The 17242-nt window shown below is 41.8% G+C and overlaps 1 protein-coding gene across 1 annotated transcript in view; it reads right to left on the reverse strand.

Annotated features, from left to right (window-relative positions):
• Positions 1–17242, reverse strand: part of LOC138971504 (inactive phospholipase C-like protein 2) — a gene marked incomplete at its 5' end in the record, with an annotated part of 52838 nt that overhangs the window by 29037 nt on the left and 6559 nt on the right. The window contains 4 exon segments of the mRNA XM_070344249.1: positions 5793–5859; positions 7231–7343; positions 10753–10882; positions 11849–11888. Of these exon segments, the coding sequence (XP_070200350.1) occupies positions 5793–5859; positions 7231–7343; positions 10753–10882; positions 11849–11888 (350 nt within the window).

Genomic DNA, 17242 nt, shown 5'->3' on the forward strand with positions numbered 1-17242 from the left:
AACGAAGTATGTGTTTGCAATGGCAGAAGTCTTGTTGTTTTCAAATTTTAAAAAACACCACTGCTTAATGGTGCCGGTACTGTGACACTGGTTCCTTAGGGATCAGATCAACTTTTTTATTGTAACATTCATTTCAAATAGCGCGGCCTGTCAGAATAATGACAACACACACACACACACACTGCATGCAGACACACGCAAACACACACACACACACACACTGCACGCGCACACACGCACACACGCATGCATGCACGCATGCACGCACATACACACACACACACACACACACACACACACACACACACACACACACACACACACACTGCATGCAAAAACAAACCATTAAAAACTCCATTTCGCATTCTTTCAACAGCAAAACCATTAGTTACACCGACTGGCAACAGAAAAATCATTACGGACGCCCATTTGCAATGGCTCATTCACCATGATTTTTAAAATGTCGTCAGATAGATTAATCTTTCACTCCACTGACAATGCATCAACAGCTATTCACTTTTATTGACAATAAAACAAATCAGACAATCATTCAGGCCTGAGTAACCTTTTTCCCAGCTCCTTAATTTCTTTCCAGACAGGCGGTGGAATTGTTCACCTAAAATCCTCGATGCTATTTTCACCACAACGCTGAAAATATATCATCCAAAGCTGGCAGAAATATACTCTTTGTCATCATGTCACATTGATTGTGCTACCATGTGATTTAGTCTTAACTTAATCTTTGCCAGTGTCTAAAATGGGTGTGCGTGTGTATATGATTTTCACATTTATGTATATATGTGTGTGTGTGTGTGTGTGTGTGTGTGTGTGTGTGTGTGTGTGTGTGTGTGTGTGTGTGTGTGTGTGTGTGTGTGTGCGTGTGTGTGTGTGTGTGTGGGGGGTGTAGGGGGTCAGTCATTTTTTTTTGCATGCATGAAATGTATATGTTTATACTTTATCTCAGCTGTCCATACAAATGGAATTAATCATCACATAATTAAAGAAACATATTTCTTACATCATCATGCCCAAGTCATCATAAGTTGGAAATGGTGTTTAATTTTTGATCAACGCCATAAACTGCCTTATGCATTAAGCTGCACCTGTGTTGTGTGTGTATCCTCCCATTTCAATGTTGATTGCAAACAAATGCATGTCAATTAACCAAAGAATGTGTATGGCATGTTTTATGTCGGATAAGAGTTCAGTTTAAATCATCTGATGTTTAATGCATGAGGGTGCATTACATACATTAACTCTGACACACCCTTCGCAAACCCTAGCTGCCTTAATTCCATCCCCAAATTTATCTGATACGGATGTTGTCAGTATAGTGTGCATGCGTGCGCACGCGTGTGTGTGTGCGCACATGTGTGTGTGTGTGTGTGTCTCTCTCTCTCTCTCTCTCTCTCTCTCTCTCTCTCTCTCTCTCTCTCTCTCTCTCTCTCTCTCTCTCTCTCTCTCTCTCTCTCTCTCTCTCTCTCTCTCTCTCTCTCTCTCTCTCTCTCTCTCTCTCTCTCTCTCTCTCTCTCTCTCCATATTCCACACTGGGCAGGAACTTAGGGATGACGGATGACTATAAGACGCTTACGAAATGTCTATGTACACTACTGTCAGGTCCCGCATACATCATACGCTAATGACTTCCAGCATGGAAAGGACTACACTACTTATAGCCTCCAGAGCTGTATGTGATGCTAATCAATAGAGACAGGGCATATACACCCTGGCACTTAAAGATACATTCCTTCCCGTGTAATCTCTAATGCTCACTACCGGTACAGTGGAACCCCTTTTTAAGACCTCCGCAAATCTGAGAAAATCAGGTCTTAAAAAGGGGATAAATTAAGAGAGGTTATGAACAGAAAATCTGAAAAAATAAGGTATTTAAACAAAGGGAGGGAGTCTTAAAAGAGGAGTTCCACTGTGCCACAGATCTGCATGTCCAGAGGGAGAGGTCTTCTTCTTCTTCTTCTTCTTTCTTCATGGGCTTAGACTCCCACGTTCACTCATGTTTTTAGCACGAGTGGATTTTTACGTGTATGGCCTTTTTTACCCCGCCATTCAGGCAGCATACGCCGATTTCGGGGGAGGCATGCTGGGTATTTTTGTGTTTCTGTAACCCACCGAACTCTGACATGGATTACAGGATCTTTTCCGTGCGCACTTGGTCTTGTGCTTGCGTGTACACACGAAGGGGGTTAAGTCACTAAGCAGGTCTGCACATAAGTTGACCTGGGAGATCGGAAAAATCTCCACTCTTAACCCACCGGGCGGCAGCGACCGGGATTCGAACTCACGACCTCCCGATTAGGAGGCCGACATCTTACCACCACGCCACTGCGCCCGTCCAGAGGGAGAGGTCATCATCAGCCTTCCACTTGGACACATACCAAAAACCTACAGCCTGCATGAATTGCTGCTTCCTGTAAAGAATTGGTCGTTTTTTGCTGAAGCAATCTCTCTGTTTGACACTCAGGTGTCAGTTACAAATGTGATTAAATCAGCCAAAAATAATAGATTTCATTTTATTTCAATTAATTAACTTTACTTTATTACCTTTATTACTAATGTTCACTATGTATTTTATGTTTTGTAAGCGCCTAGGGCTATATTTAGATTAGGCGCACAAATGTTCATAATAATAATAATTAAGTAGATGTGTACTGCCGGGCAGTACATACCCCAAGTGAAGTCGTCCATCTGTGTGTACATGACTCTCTCTCTCTCTCTCTCTCTCTCTCTCTCTCTCTCTCTCTCTCTCTCTCTCTCTCTCTCTCTCTCTGTCTTAAAATGTGTCATCGATGACGTGTTTTCATACTTGCTAATGCGGCAGGCTAATCATGACGTCAAATTGAAACTTCTTGAAGTCTCTCATGTGGGGGTTACTGGTTTGGGCTGAAAAAAAACCCAACTCCACCTAAAATTCAAGCGCCTATGGGGCTGAATTATGCAGCATAAATTGTGAAACATCAGGATATCTCACACTTTCAATTCTGCCATCATGTCAAATCTGACAACAAACCTACCCACAAAATGTCATAAATATCGGTGTAGAATTGAGACTTAACGGTTTTTAACTGCCAAAAATAAGTTTTTTTGACTGGAATAGTTTGTCTTGAAATTCAGTTTGGGACAACGGACCCACCCACTAAATTTCATAAAGATAGGTGAAAATTTAAATGTAACGGTTTTTAACTGCCAAAATTGTGTTTTTCTTCTGGAAAAGTATGGAGTGAAAATCAGTTGGGGACAACGAACCTACCCACAAAATTTCATAAATATCGATGAAGAATTGAGATTTAACGGTTTTTAACTGCCAAAAATAAGGGTTTTTCACTTTTTGTCTGGAAAAGTATGTCTTAAAATTCCGTTTGGGACAACGGACCCACCCACTAAATTTCATAAAGATAGGTGAAGAATTGAAATTTAACGTTTTTTAACTGCCAAAATTATGTCTTTCTTCTGGAAAAGTATAGAGTGAAAATCAGTTGGGGACAACGAACCTACCCACAAAATTTCATAAATATCGGTGAAGAATTGAAATTTAACGGATTTAACTGCCAAAATTATGTTTTTCTTCTGGAAAAGTATGGAGTGAAAATAAGTTGGGGACAACAAACCTACCTTTAAAATTTCATAAGAATCAGTGAAGAAATAGGATTTAACGATTTTTTAACAGCCTTGACACTGAACATTTGATAAATCATTGGTGATGTCATCATAACCCAGTCGTTGTAGTTGTCGTCGTAGTTGTTGGTGTTGTTGTTGTCATGTTCGTTGTCGTGATTGTTGTTGTTCTCGTGTTGTTTTTTGTTGTTGTTGTTGTTGTTGTTGTTGTTGTTGTTGTTGTTGTTGTTGTCGTCGTCGTCGATGTCATTTGTTGTTGTTGTTGTTATCGTCGTCGTCGTCGTCATCGTCGTCGTTGTCAGAGGTTATTTCTAAAGATTTCATTGATAGTCTTTGTTCTCGTCACCAAGACTTGCTAAGAACAAGCTTGGAACAGCAAGAGTTCCAAGAACAAGATTAGAACAACTCATTACATCATTACCAGTACGTCATTTGTATTTAGAACACACTTTAGAAAAAAACTCTTCAGCTACAAACCAGTCACCCTCACATGGCGGAGGTGTTTGTCTAAACCACTTACTGAAATGTTTTGAGGTTTAATGACCATACACATGTTGAACCGGTGAGTGTCTTCCGCTGCTTAATTCGCAAATAACTATTTTATTAAAGTCCGCTTGAAACGCTCAAAGATGAAATTCCATGTTAAAAAGTGACAAAAGTTTCACATTTTCCCGTTGTAACAGCTTCCGATGATATTATATGAAAATTCTGATCCTCTGAGAGGATTCCCCGAAACAAAATCAGTTTGTACGCCTAATTTTAATAGAATTGTCCAAACAGTGTCGCTAATATTGTGCTAAAAGATGAATTCTAGAACAATGTCCAGACAGACACCACTTGGCAAAAAAATTTTCAGTGCTGGGAGATGAAAAAAAAACCTACCTCGCTACGCGCGGGCTTTGCCCGCGCTCCGCTTGGATAATACTAATGCTGGGAAATTCGGGTCGCTTTCTCCCAGTGGAAAGCTAGCAGCAACAAGAGTCGCGCTTAACTCAGGTGAGTGTATGCGTGTTTAGGTGTAATCAGCCACCTGCACTTATGGCAGAATGACCCAGGTCTTTTACGTGCCACAGTGGTGACACGGGGGTGGAACATGGATACCACCTCTGAGTCTGCGCCTACCCCGTGACCCGGCCGTGTCTATCCCGGCCTGGATTCCAACCCATGACCCTCAAATCACTAGTCCTAGTGTGCTCTTCCAACTTGAGCGGCCTCTGATTTTTGGCATGTATCCAAGTGGAGGGATGCTCCAATCTCACAGGGGTATGGGACATGGATACCGTCTCTGAGTCTGCACATAAAGTAGACACGTGTCCATGCTCCAATCTCACAGGGGTATGGGACATGGATATCGTCTCTGAGTCTGCACATAAAGTAGACACGACGTGTCCATGCTCCAATCTCACAGGGGTATGGGACATGGATATCGTCTCTGAGTCTGCATATAAAGTAGACACGTGTCCATGCTCCAATCTCACAGGGGTATGGGACATGGATATCGTCTCTGAGTCTGCACATAAAGTAGACACGTGTCCGTCCCAGCCTAGATTGGAACCCGTGACCCTTAACAGAATCACCAGTTCACTGTGCTCGTAACCACCTGAGCTACGCGGCTCCCGATATTTGGCAATGCAAGTGAAGAGATGTCCAATCCCTTGTAAAAGTCTGGACATGGTTGTGGCAGTGTTCATAATCATTCACACGAGTAAGAATGTATCTTTACAGTTTTGTCAACTGAGGACTGCCAGGAGGAATGTTTGCATTCATGTTTGTGTTCCCATCCATCTGTTTACCATCCAGTTTTCTGCTGTATACAGTAACCATGAGACTGTGAGCAATGAAGTATTAGAAAACAGACGAATATGCAGGCAGGCAAATTTACACTGACAGATTTCACTTTTGCTCATAATGTCACAGTGCAAACAGAACGAACAAAATCAGTTGTACTTGTTATGGCTGCGAAAAAAGAAAAACACTGTAGGCAAGCTACATGCAGACATGCGCAAAAGAATGCATGTGCCACACACACACGCGCATGCACCCACTCACACACACACACATGCACACACACAGACAAAAGTAAACACACAGGCAGACAACTTCCAAGACCGTGGTGAAAGGAGAGCAACACAACACACACAAAAAACAATGCACCGACTTACCCCTTGCTCAGCCTCTAGAAACAACAGCAGGTCATCTGTAGAAAAGTAATCCGTATTGCTTGCATACCTGAAAGAAAGAAATGATTTGATTTCAAACACTACCAAAGCTAGCATGCAGTGACTCTACAGATGGAGATAAATATCATGATATTATTGAGGTATTTTCTCCCTCAATACACAGACCTGTCAACCCCCTCAAAGGCCAACCTGTATTTATATGACTAGAAACTGTATTCAAGGTAACAATCCCTTACACACCAACTTTTTTTTTTTGAAATACAAAAACCAGCTTCAGGCCTGTTTACCCCCCAGAATCGCTCTCATGAATGAACTTGATTTTAAACAAGTTTCATCTACATAATGGAAAATAACCATGTTTGAACAATTTCTGACAAATTAATAAAAACCAAAAATAACACAGTTGCCTCCCTTGTCCTGATGTAAATTATCAATAATTATTGACTCAAAACTTCAATTTAAATGAGAAAACAGTTTTCAGTAAGTTCCAATTGGTAACTTAATTTCAAAACGGCTCACTCTGGTGAAAAGGAAGGAGGTTTGGAAAATAGCATAGGCACTGTCAGGTCTATTTTTAGTACTCATTTGCATAATCTCTCATACTGCTTTTCAATTCATCATTTCTGGAGTTAAATTCTCAAATGATGGTTGAATCATAGATTGAATTAAAAGAGAAACAAGTAACTAGTAAGTTTGTTCCACATTCTAATTTTCAAAAGGACTCCATGTATCTAACTCAAAATAAAACTTGTCAGAGATCATGCAGATATCTGAAACCGGGAAGGTCACTGAAGCCATGGAAGTGGGCTATTTTAAAGGATTCACTGACCTACATATTCAAGCAGTCGATCACTACAACGTGCACTACACTTACTCCTGTCTGTGTCTCTTTGATTCAGTTGACATGCCTGAGTATGTGTGGTAATCGTCACTTGCATCTTGTAAGGTAATTGTTGTCAAGATCACAGCATTGACATGAATTTCTGGTACAATTTGGTTTGCCCTACTGCCAGGCTGTGTAAGCCGTACACACCTAAATTTGGATAAATCCCATACACAATACGGGGAAAACCGTACAGGTTGACATGTATGAATACATTCTAACATACCACTTCATTTTTTTCTACACTCCCCCCCCCCCCCCCCCCCCCAATCTCCCTTCCTTATCAGCTTAATCCTCTGCAGGAGTCTTAACTTTCCAAACCCAAATGCAAGAACAAGACATTTGCAGGACCCGAGCACTGAAATAAAAAAAATAAAAAATACACAGAAGGATAAATTAACAAAACTAAAGTTTAAAAGGTTAAAAACCCATTAACAATCCCAGACAATGAATTTTTTTAAAATCCAGTTGAGTTGTAGTTCACAAACTTAAACACTAATAAAAAAAAATTAAAAAGCAGCTGCATGGTAACCTTACCGCACTAACAAATGGTATATTTCTGGTCGCGTGGAGATTTCTTTGAATAGTGAGATGAATTCATCACTGTTCAATCGCCCCCTCTTGCCGTCTGACCGCTTCATCTCCATTTCCTGTGAAAACACAGACAGAAATCCAAAAATTTGTTAAACACAAAGGAAAAATTCTACCTCAAACACACAAAGGCATTAACAACTGTCATTAAAGAAAAGGAGAAAAATCACCATGTGAGCAATCGCCTGTGTGAAACACATTGGAAAACAATTATCTGAGACAGTGAAGGGTGGGGGGTGGAGGTTGTCTGTTGGGGTAGAATATTAACATTAAGTGGAAATGCATTACTGTTTTTCCACAGTGTTTTATCATAACCCCTTACATCTATTAGGGTTACTATTGGAGCACAAAAGATATTCTTTTTCTTCTTCATTCCCGTTGCAAAATGCTAAATTGTCAATGTTATTGCATGATAAGACAATGTCTGCAGTATCAATATTAAGTGGAAATACATTACTGTATGTCAACAATAATTGCCCCTTTTGTATTATTTAAGGCAAATGGAGCACAAAGGGAATAATATTTTTTTCTGAATTTCTGTCCCATTTGGTCGATATTTTTGATGGGACGCAGTTCACCGCAGAGTACTCGGCTGGACCCCACATTATCTCCTTCAATATACAATAATATACAATAATACACAATACAATACAATACAATACAATACAATACAAAAGAAAACCATACAAAACAATACAATATTACTTTATTATCTCAAGAGAAATTACATAACCGAGGGCGCAAACGAGAATATATATAAAGCAATTTTCCTTGTGCACTGCACATGGTTGAAATAAAAAATAAAACCTCTGTTCAGATTCCAGTGAGAGAAGAATTAATACATTATCCGAAATTTGGAAAGCCTTGGTGACTATCAAGACCAGACGCCATCCTGACCTCAGGTCAAAATGAGTTCGGCTCATTCTATCCCTGACAGGATGCCTTTGTTTTCGATCCTTGTCTGGCGAGGAAATCGATTTTTTTTTACATATTTAGATCTTTTCGTAATGTGTTATGGATGTAAGCAGATTCGCGTTCGTCGATAATGATTTTTCATGGTGTTGTGTAATTTTTAAATTACAAAGGAATTGATATGTAAGACAGTTTCAAGCGAGCTATTTTTCGCGGCTGTATTTACTGTGCAAACAACTCTAAATATGGCAAAAGTGTCACGTGATAATCAACCGTTTGGTTTCCGCGCTCGCTGGAGCAGACGATTTTTTGACAGTGATGCAACCATATATTACGGTCTCCTTCCGGCAGCAGTCCCAAAATTTCGACTTGTTTTGACCTTAGAACGATGTCTTTATCATAACTGTGAAGAACAGAACGGAGATCACTGTCGAAGTCAGCCAATCTGCAATCATTTTCGTCTCGCGAACAGCGCTCGTGAACAACATATGGGAGATAACTCTGGATTCTTGTTTTGATAGATTCGCGTAGGACTTTAGCATCCGGTCAGAGAGATAACTGGCGATAGCAGGGATCGCGTTTACCGGTAATTTCCGGTATTTTACCGGTTAAGATTCGCCAATACCGGAAAAAAAAGTGGATGTCGGTCAGACGTACCGATTGTTATTTGGTTTGACCGGTAAAAAAAAAGTAGTAATTACAAAAATCGTTTGTCAGTACGAGGGGGAGAGAGAGAGAGAGACAGAGAGAGAGAGAGAGAGACTCAGACTCAGAACTTTATTACAAAAGGAGAGAGAGAGAGAGAGAGAGAGAGAGAGAGATTTGGATGGCTTGTTGTGACAGCGCTACAATGTTGCGATTATGTCTCCATTGATGACACTTGATGTCAAGGTGTCAAACGTGACGTCAAAAATAACAAGGAGGCGAGCTCCGAAATGTCTTTCAGTACGATTGTGCCAGATCTAAAGTATTTGCTAGCAGATTATTTGAGCAATGTAGGTGGTCAGGGAGAGGAGAAATCTTTCTTGTCGCCGAGAAAAAGATCTACACACACAGACATCAGACATCATACTTTTCGCGCCATTTCTTTTGGTTCCCGGTCCATCGTAAAATCTTTCAGTTTATGAGAAACTGAAAGACAATAAGGGACGGCGTCTAACTACAGCCGACATAGCATCATACCGGGAAATCACCTACTCACACCAGCTTAGATCTTTGTACATACAGTTGATTATTGTGAGGCGAAAGTGAAACTGTAGGCCTAACAGTAAGTAACTTGTGAGTATGTCTTCCAGTTGCGTGATTACTATTTGCTTTCCTATTTTATTTCGGAAGTCTCTCTCTCTCTCTCTCTCTCTCTCACAGCGGCTGCTGATGTGTCACTGTCAAGTTGTGCGACAGTTGCTTTGAGGGGGGGGGGGGGGGGGGAAACGTCCGCATATCACTGACATTGATAAACATTGATTTAATGTATTGTAAGTCATTATTTGTCTTTTACTGGTTGCCTTGGCAAGCTTACCGATTTTCGTGAGAGCCTTGTAGCCAGCTCATGACGTCATACCGGTTTGAAAAATACCTAGCGCGATCACTGGATAGCCGTTGAGCGATGATGATCAGAATGGACCAGACCCATTCTGATAATCATCGGTCCATGCTATCGCTCAGTGGTCTGTCAGTAAAAAATCGAATTCCTCTCCAGAGAAGGAAAACAAAGGCATCCTGTCAGGGATAAATGAGACCCGAAGGGAAGTAACTCATTTTACCTGAGTTCAGGATGGACCAGACCTGCATGTGTACCCCAAAACTTGACAAGAGTAATGGGCAAGTCAAGAAATAGTAATATCATGAGCAAAATAGTAACCCAGTGGTTACAAACGCCAACATTATCAAACACAAACCTAATTTCTTCTTCTTCTTCGTTCATGGGCTTAAGACTCTCACGTTCACTTATGTTTTTAGCACGAGTGGATTTTTACGTGTATGACCGTTTTTACCCCGCCATTCAGGCAGCATACGCTGAATGCTGGGTATTTTCGTGTTTCTATAACCCACCGAACTCTGACATGGATTACAGGATCTTTTCCGTGAGCACTTGGTCTTGTGCTTGCGAGTACACACGAAGGGGGATAAGGCACAAGGAGGTCTGCACATAAGTTGACCTGGGAGATCGGAAAAATCTCCACCCTTACCCCACCAGGCAGCCGCGGCTGGGATTCGAACTCACGACCTTCCGATTAAGAGGCGGACATCTTACCACCACACCACTGCGCCCGTCATATGATGAGCAAAATAGTAACCCAGTGGTTACAAACGCTAACATTATCAAACACAAACCTAATTTGAAGCACAGTTCAAAATCGTAGTCTGTGGACTCAATTATTCAGTATTTTTTCCCAAAAATCCAAACAAAATAGTAATAAATAAACTCCAAAATAGTAAGGATAATCAGGTCTGCAAGTGAGAGGAGAAAACATTAATTGAATTTTGGAAAGCCTTGGCAAATCTATTTTGACTAACAAGAGTGCTGAGCCTGCAACGCTATCTTGAAGCACTGACCTTGAGTTTCTGACAGATGACAGCGGTGGTGATGGTGCCGTTGATGTCTCTCATGAGGGAGATGATCTCACTCTCCTCCAACAACCCGTGCTGGTCTGGTTCGGCCTTGACGAACTGTTCCATCAGCCATCTAACATACCGTCAAGGAACAATGCCACTTTGGTTTAAACAAAACAGTGTTCAAAATGTCATCAGCAATGAAAGTAAAAAAAATGGTGTACTCATCTTAGGCTAGCGAATCTGAAAATGTAATAGCCAGAAATCGAGAGCAAATTTGACTAGTTTGTTTGTTTGCTTAACGCCCAGCCGACCACGAAGGGCCATATCAGGGCGGTGCTGCTTTGACATATAACGTGCGCCACACACAAGACAGAAGTCGCAGCACAGGCTTCATATTTGACTAGTGAAGGTTTAGGGTCCAAAAATCAAGTAAAGAAATAAATTCTTTTTTTTTTTTGACTCAATGTCAGGCATAAACTTTTAAGAAGGCTGCAAGTTTTACAGTAACTTTCATTAAAACCTGAATTATACATGTGTGCAGAGTTGGATCGTTTAAATTGACATTTATTTAGAAGACAACTTATAATAGTAGCTTGTAAGAAATTCAATCATCAAATAACTGATATGTGACCCTCCACCACGAAATGAGTCGCATGTCACCTCGAGCAGTTCTGCGCTAGGCTTAATATAAGTCCGGGGAGTGTCTGGTAACAGTGCGAGGGTCACCTTAGTCACAGGCTTATAACTCAAACAGTTTTCGCTCTTTTCTAGAACGGTTTTCACCACTGGATAGAGCATAAAAAACTCTTTAGGAAAATGTAAAAATATGAAAATCATGCAAAGGTGACAAGCGACACATTCCATGGTGGAGCCACGGTCACATATGTACCGCACATGAAGCAGTCAGGGTGTTGATTTTTAGTATGTGTCCAAGTGGGGGGGGGGGGGGGGGGGTCGAACAGTTTACGTGGGAAGGAGTGCGTCTTTAAACTCTCCATGAACCATACTGCTCTCAGATGAATTGCCAATAACTGTGTGGCCACCGACTAGTGGACCAAACATATATATTCAATACATATAAGTAAGAAAAGGATACGAGTCTCTCATCTGCTGATTCTCATCCATGGTGGAGGCAGCTGAAACATAGAAAGAGAGACATAATGAGTATCATCACCATATCATCACTGCATTCATTCCTTATAGTACCCAGTCGGCGAGACTGCTCGGGTCAGCAGTCTAATTATCGTCACTACTCATGCAGATCGTGGAACGCCATGCCAGACAGGCAATTTTCTGAGACACAGATATGATGATGACTGTGGGCGGAGGTGGTGTGTCTGTGTGTACATTAACTGTGCATGTGTGTGTGTGTGTGTGTGTGTGTGTGTGTGTGTGTGTGCAAGTATAAGAGAGAGAGAGGGAGAGATCGAGGATAGAGAAAAAGGGGGGGGGGGGGGGGGGGGGGGGGGGGAAGAGAGAGGTAGGGTATGGTGAGCATGTGACGTCTATGTGTGTCCATAAGGATCAATGCACGTATGTTGTGTCACTCTCCCTTTCAAAATGTGTCTTACTTCAAATGCCACTTTCTACCAGGTCTCCTTCCAACCTCTCCGTCCACCCTTGCTCCCCTAGCTCTCCTCCACACCCAATCCCACCCCCTACCCCACCACCATACCTTTGATGACCGCCAATACAACACCCTTTCTGGGGAGACCCGAAATCACGCAAGCAGCCACCAGCAGCATCTTCCAGCCGAGAGAAAAGAGTTATTGCCATTGTATTCACGTACGCATTGTTTTTAGCCCCAGTTCCAATATGTAAATTGCGTGCAGGGTGCTCGGCCTACACTTCCAGACGCCATAAAACACACAGCGTCTGGCATGTCCCCTTTTTTGCTCTATTTGGCTGTTTTGCAATGGATTCTCTGCAACTGTTTGTGTTCTCTCGAATTGACAAAAGTGCAAATGCTGGAAAGTACACTGAGAAACACAAGTCGACCACGACTTTCCTTCTTGCCACCCTAAAAGCCAAGCAGGGTTTATATAAATCCCCCATGGAAAAGCGATCCCCAAGTCTGTGTTGCCGAGTCTGTGGAATGAGTGTGGCCAGAGAAATGTCATTTCCATATCATGCCATGCTTTCGCCACCAGTTTTTTAAGAAAAAGGTAAAGCGCTGAACACAGTGAGAAACTATTTACCGCTCAATCTAGAGTGTGACTCTTGGCAACATAACTGCATGCATTTACATGTCTCCACGCCATACCTGCCGATGCCACAGATATACTGTTCATACAACAACAAAATTTAAAAAAGAAAAAAGTCAGGCAACACAACTTACAAGATTATCTATGCGCTGAGGAGGACACTGAAGTCACGTTCCTGGCACAATATTACCGTCATTCTCACCATACATCTCAGAGTACACAGTATTTTCTCCCTACCGCCACTTCATGAGTGGGTATTACCCCTGTGAACAAAGTGCAATGAACGGCAGAATAACAACAAGTCGCGTAAGGCGAAAATACAATATTTAGTCAAGTAGCTGTCGAACTCACAGAATGAAACTGAACGCAACGCAACGCAGCAAGACCGTATACTCGTAGCATCGTCACTCCACCGCCCGTGGCAAAGGCAGTGCACGTGGAATGGACAAGAAGAGCGGGGTATTCGTTGCGCTGAGAAGGATAGCACGCTTTTCTGTACCTCTCTTCGTTTTAACTTTCTGAGCGTGTTTTTAATCCAAACATATCATATCTATATATTTTTGGAATCAGGAACCGACAAGGAATAAGATGAAAGTGTTTTTAAATTGATTTCGGGGAAAAAAATTTGATAATAATTTTTATATATTTAATTTTCAGAGCTTGTTTTTAATCCGAATATAACATATTTATATGTTTTTGGAATCGGCAAGTGATGGAGAATAAGATAAACGTAAATTTGGATCGTTTTATAAATTTTTATTTTTTTTACAATTTTCAGATTTTTAATGACCAAAGTCATTAATTAATTTTTAAGCCACCAAGCTGAAATGCAATACCGAACCCCGGGCTTCGTCGAAGAGTACTTGACGAAAATTTCAACCAATTTGGTTGAAAAATGAGGGCGTGACAGTGCCGCCTCAACTTTCACGAAAAGCCGGATATGACGTCATCAAAGACATTTATCCAAAAAATGAAAAAAACGTTCGGGGATTTCATACCCAGGAACTCTCATGTCAAATTTCATAAAGATCGGTCCAGTAGTTTAGTCTGAATCGCTCTACACACACACACACACAGACAGACGCACATACACCATACCCTCGTTTCGATTCCCCCTCGATGTTAAAATATTTAGTCAAAACTTGACTAAATATAAAAACCAGATGCTTGAGAATACAATCTTTTTCCTCCACTGCTACCCATCCCTCAGTTTTATATGCAATAAGATTCGTAGAATGCACGTTGTTTGATTCCATAAAAATCACTGCAATTGCATCCCTGCCGCTGCATTACTGTCAGTTCACTGGCGACCAACCTTACTTTCTTGGCCAACAAATGTGCAAAGTCCGGCCAATTCTGAGAATCAAAACAGCAAGAATTGTTGGAACAAAACAGAACTGATGTGGGTCTGCAACTGATTTTTGTCAACCGTCACCTCATTCAAGTTGACAGTTAGGTCTGAATTACACTAGCAAAGGGTTTGGAAGATTCGTTTTCAGGTTCCATTGAGCATGCCTGCACAAGCCTTTGTCGGCGTATATCTTTCAACCTGTTCCTCTCCTTGACAGAAGTGCGAAAATAATGTTGACAAAAAAACGAACATAATGTCTAAAGAGAAAATAATGTCGACAGAAAAACGAAAATAATGTCCAACAGAATTTTGATAAAGTTGTGCTTTTTGACCGGCAGTTCCTCCCCTCCCCCCCCCCCTCCCCCCCAAGAAAAAGAAAAAAAAAGAAAAAAAAGAGAAAAGATCTGGGTAAACAAAAGACTTATCTTCAGCAAGCTGCAAAAGCAGTGTTAGGTGTAGTGCATTAACGTTCACGATTCATACTTCTTCTTCTTCTTCGGCGTTCCAGGATTTTGGGCCTCAGGTCAGACTTCAAGTTTTGTAGCTTACAACTAATCAGGTCTTATCCCGTCCCCCGAAAGCGGAAAGCGGAGTATGGCTGCTAAAATGGCGGATAAAAAACGGTCATATACGTAAAATCTGTGAGAGTTTCAGCCTCTGAACGAAGCAAAAGAGAAGGTCTTATCTATAACTAATAGCTCTTCCTCTCTCCCACGCTAGATTAACTTTCATGATTCCTTCCGCGTGTTTTCCTCACTCCCTCCCTCTCTCCATGCATTTCTGAAAGCGTCTCTCTCTCTCTCTCTAATTTAAAAAACCGGGGTTGTTAGGGTGACACAAGGCCAAGGGGGGGTGAGAGAGAGAAATAAAGAAACATATTCCGATGAGCTCTGTCAATTCTGATCAAGTAACACATACAGTCTCAGCCCTGCCCCCCCCCCCCCCCCCTCTCACAAACATACACAAACACACACACGTTCTTATATTCGTCCATATCCATGAATAAAGTCACTGGGCGTTGTGGTTTTCCCAGACTTTGTTCAAGATACAGCATCAAGTGTTACTGATTTGTATCACGGCATTTTGATGAGCGTTACAGACAGACTTCTTCTACCGCGGTTGCAGGCAACATGCTTTCAGTCTTACACACCGACGAGACGTCTGTGATCAATCTCAGGCAGTGTGAAATTTTGAACCAAAGACTGTCATCAGAGATGTGGTAGTTTGTGATTTTTAAACGGAATTGAATGGCATTTTTTGTGTATGACTCTTTTACATATCTGTCTTTAAACCTTAACAGCGAGAGATGTGTATGTAGAGAGGTGTTCTGTTGAGAACAATGTTATTAATTAGTACATATAATTAAATGTACTATTACTGTTGTAGTCTTTCCGTTTGTCTTGATGTTACATGCACCACCACTCCAACTTCTCCATGTGAGATAATAACGTTCATTTGATATGATACCTCGGTAATTTTGTGGCTTGTAAAATGCTTCGAGGCAAGAGTCTTTGACTTTGAAATGAAATCCGACTGCAGTTCAGTTGTTCGCGGGTTTGTCGATCCCAGGAGCCGATTACGGCTACAGAAGTGACGTTGAGGGGTGTGCGCAGAGCGCTTTTCAAAAATAACTTTTTGTACACCGTCCATCGTGTTACTGTGACACAGTAGGTCTGAGACAGAGAGAGTGTGTGTCTGGAGAGAGACAGAGAGAGTGTGTGTCTGGAGAGAGACAGATAGAGTGTGTGTCTGGAGAGAGAGAGAGAGAGAGAGAGAGAGAGAGAGAGAGAGAGAGTGTGTGAGAGAGAGTGTGTGAGAGAGAGAGAGAGAGAGAGAGAGAGAGAGAGTGTGTCTGGTCAGAGACTGAGAGAGAGAGAGAGTGTGTGTCTGGAGAGAGAGAGAGAGAGAGACAGACAGACAGAGAGAGACAGAGAGAGAGAGTGTGTGTCTGGAGAGAGAGAGAGACAGACAGAGAGAGACAGAGAGAGAGAGAGTGTGTCTGGAGAGAGACAGAGAGAGAGGGAGAGGGAGAGAGAGAGAGGGAGAGTGAGAGCCAGAGACAGAGAGAGAGGGAGAGGGAGAGAGAGAGAGGGAGAGTGAGAGCCAGAGAGAGAGAGAGAGAGAGTGTCTGCTCACGTCACTCAACTGACGCACGCTCCGTCGTTTTCATTATACAGGATCTGGTTGGCTTTGTCAAACCATTTGTCTGTAGGTGATGCTGTCCTCACGATACCACCCCTTGTCCCCTTCTTCGTACAGCCCACCAGCTCAGGCAGACAACAATGTATTTGTTTCTTTCGTTGTAGCTTTTGTTGTCACTTCCCATACAGTGACAAATTAGCCTGCCTTTTTTTCTTAGAGAGAGAGACAGAGACAGAGACAGACAGACACAGGGAGGGAAATAAGACAGAGAGAGGTTACTTTATGTCAGCAGGGATATATAATTATTCTATATTGAGAGATCCAGGCTCCATGTCTACAGCCACATGCATCCAAGAATCAATGTCAAAAACGAAATCCCAAACAGATACAAGCTAAGCTTTTCTCCTCGTTTTCTAACCATTGTTTGACTGCTGTGTATATTGTTCTTTTGCTTTAAAGACAGATAAGGCAAGGCGCTTGTGAATTTTTTGTATTGTATATTATCAATCAATCAATCAATGATGCTTATATCGCGCATATTCCGTGGGTACAGTTCTAGGCGCTCTGCAGTGATGCCGTGTGAGATGAAATTTTATACGGCCAGTAATTGCAGCCATTTCGGCGCATATTTACCTTTGACGGCCTATTATTACCTGAATATTCAGTTAAATTAACCAATCTTGCTGTTCGATTCACGAATCGTGTCTAATTTACAGGGACACTGCCCATCACTGAACTGTTTGAACTGCCGTAGAATCGTTACAAAGCTCCGGCTCTGAGCTCAGCATTATGA

This window comes from Littorina saxatilis, linkage group LG7 (genome assembly GCF_037325665.1).
Source record: "Littorina saxatilis isolate snail1 linkage group LG7, US_GU_Lsax_2.0, whole genome shotgun sequence".
Taxonomy (NCBI): Eukaryota; Metazoa; Mollusca; class Gastropoda; order Littorinimorpha; family Littorinidae; genus Littorina; species Littorina saxatilis.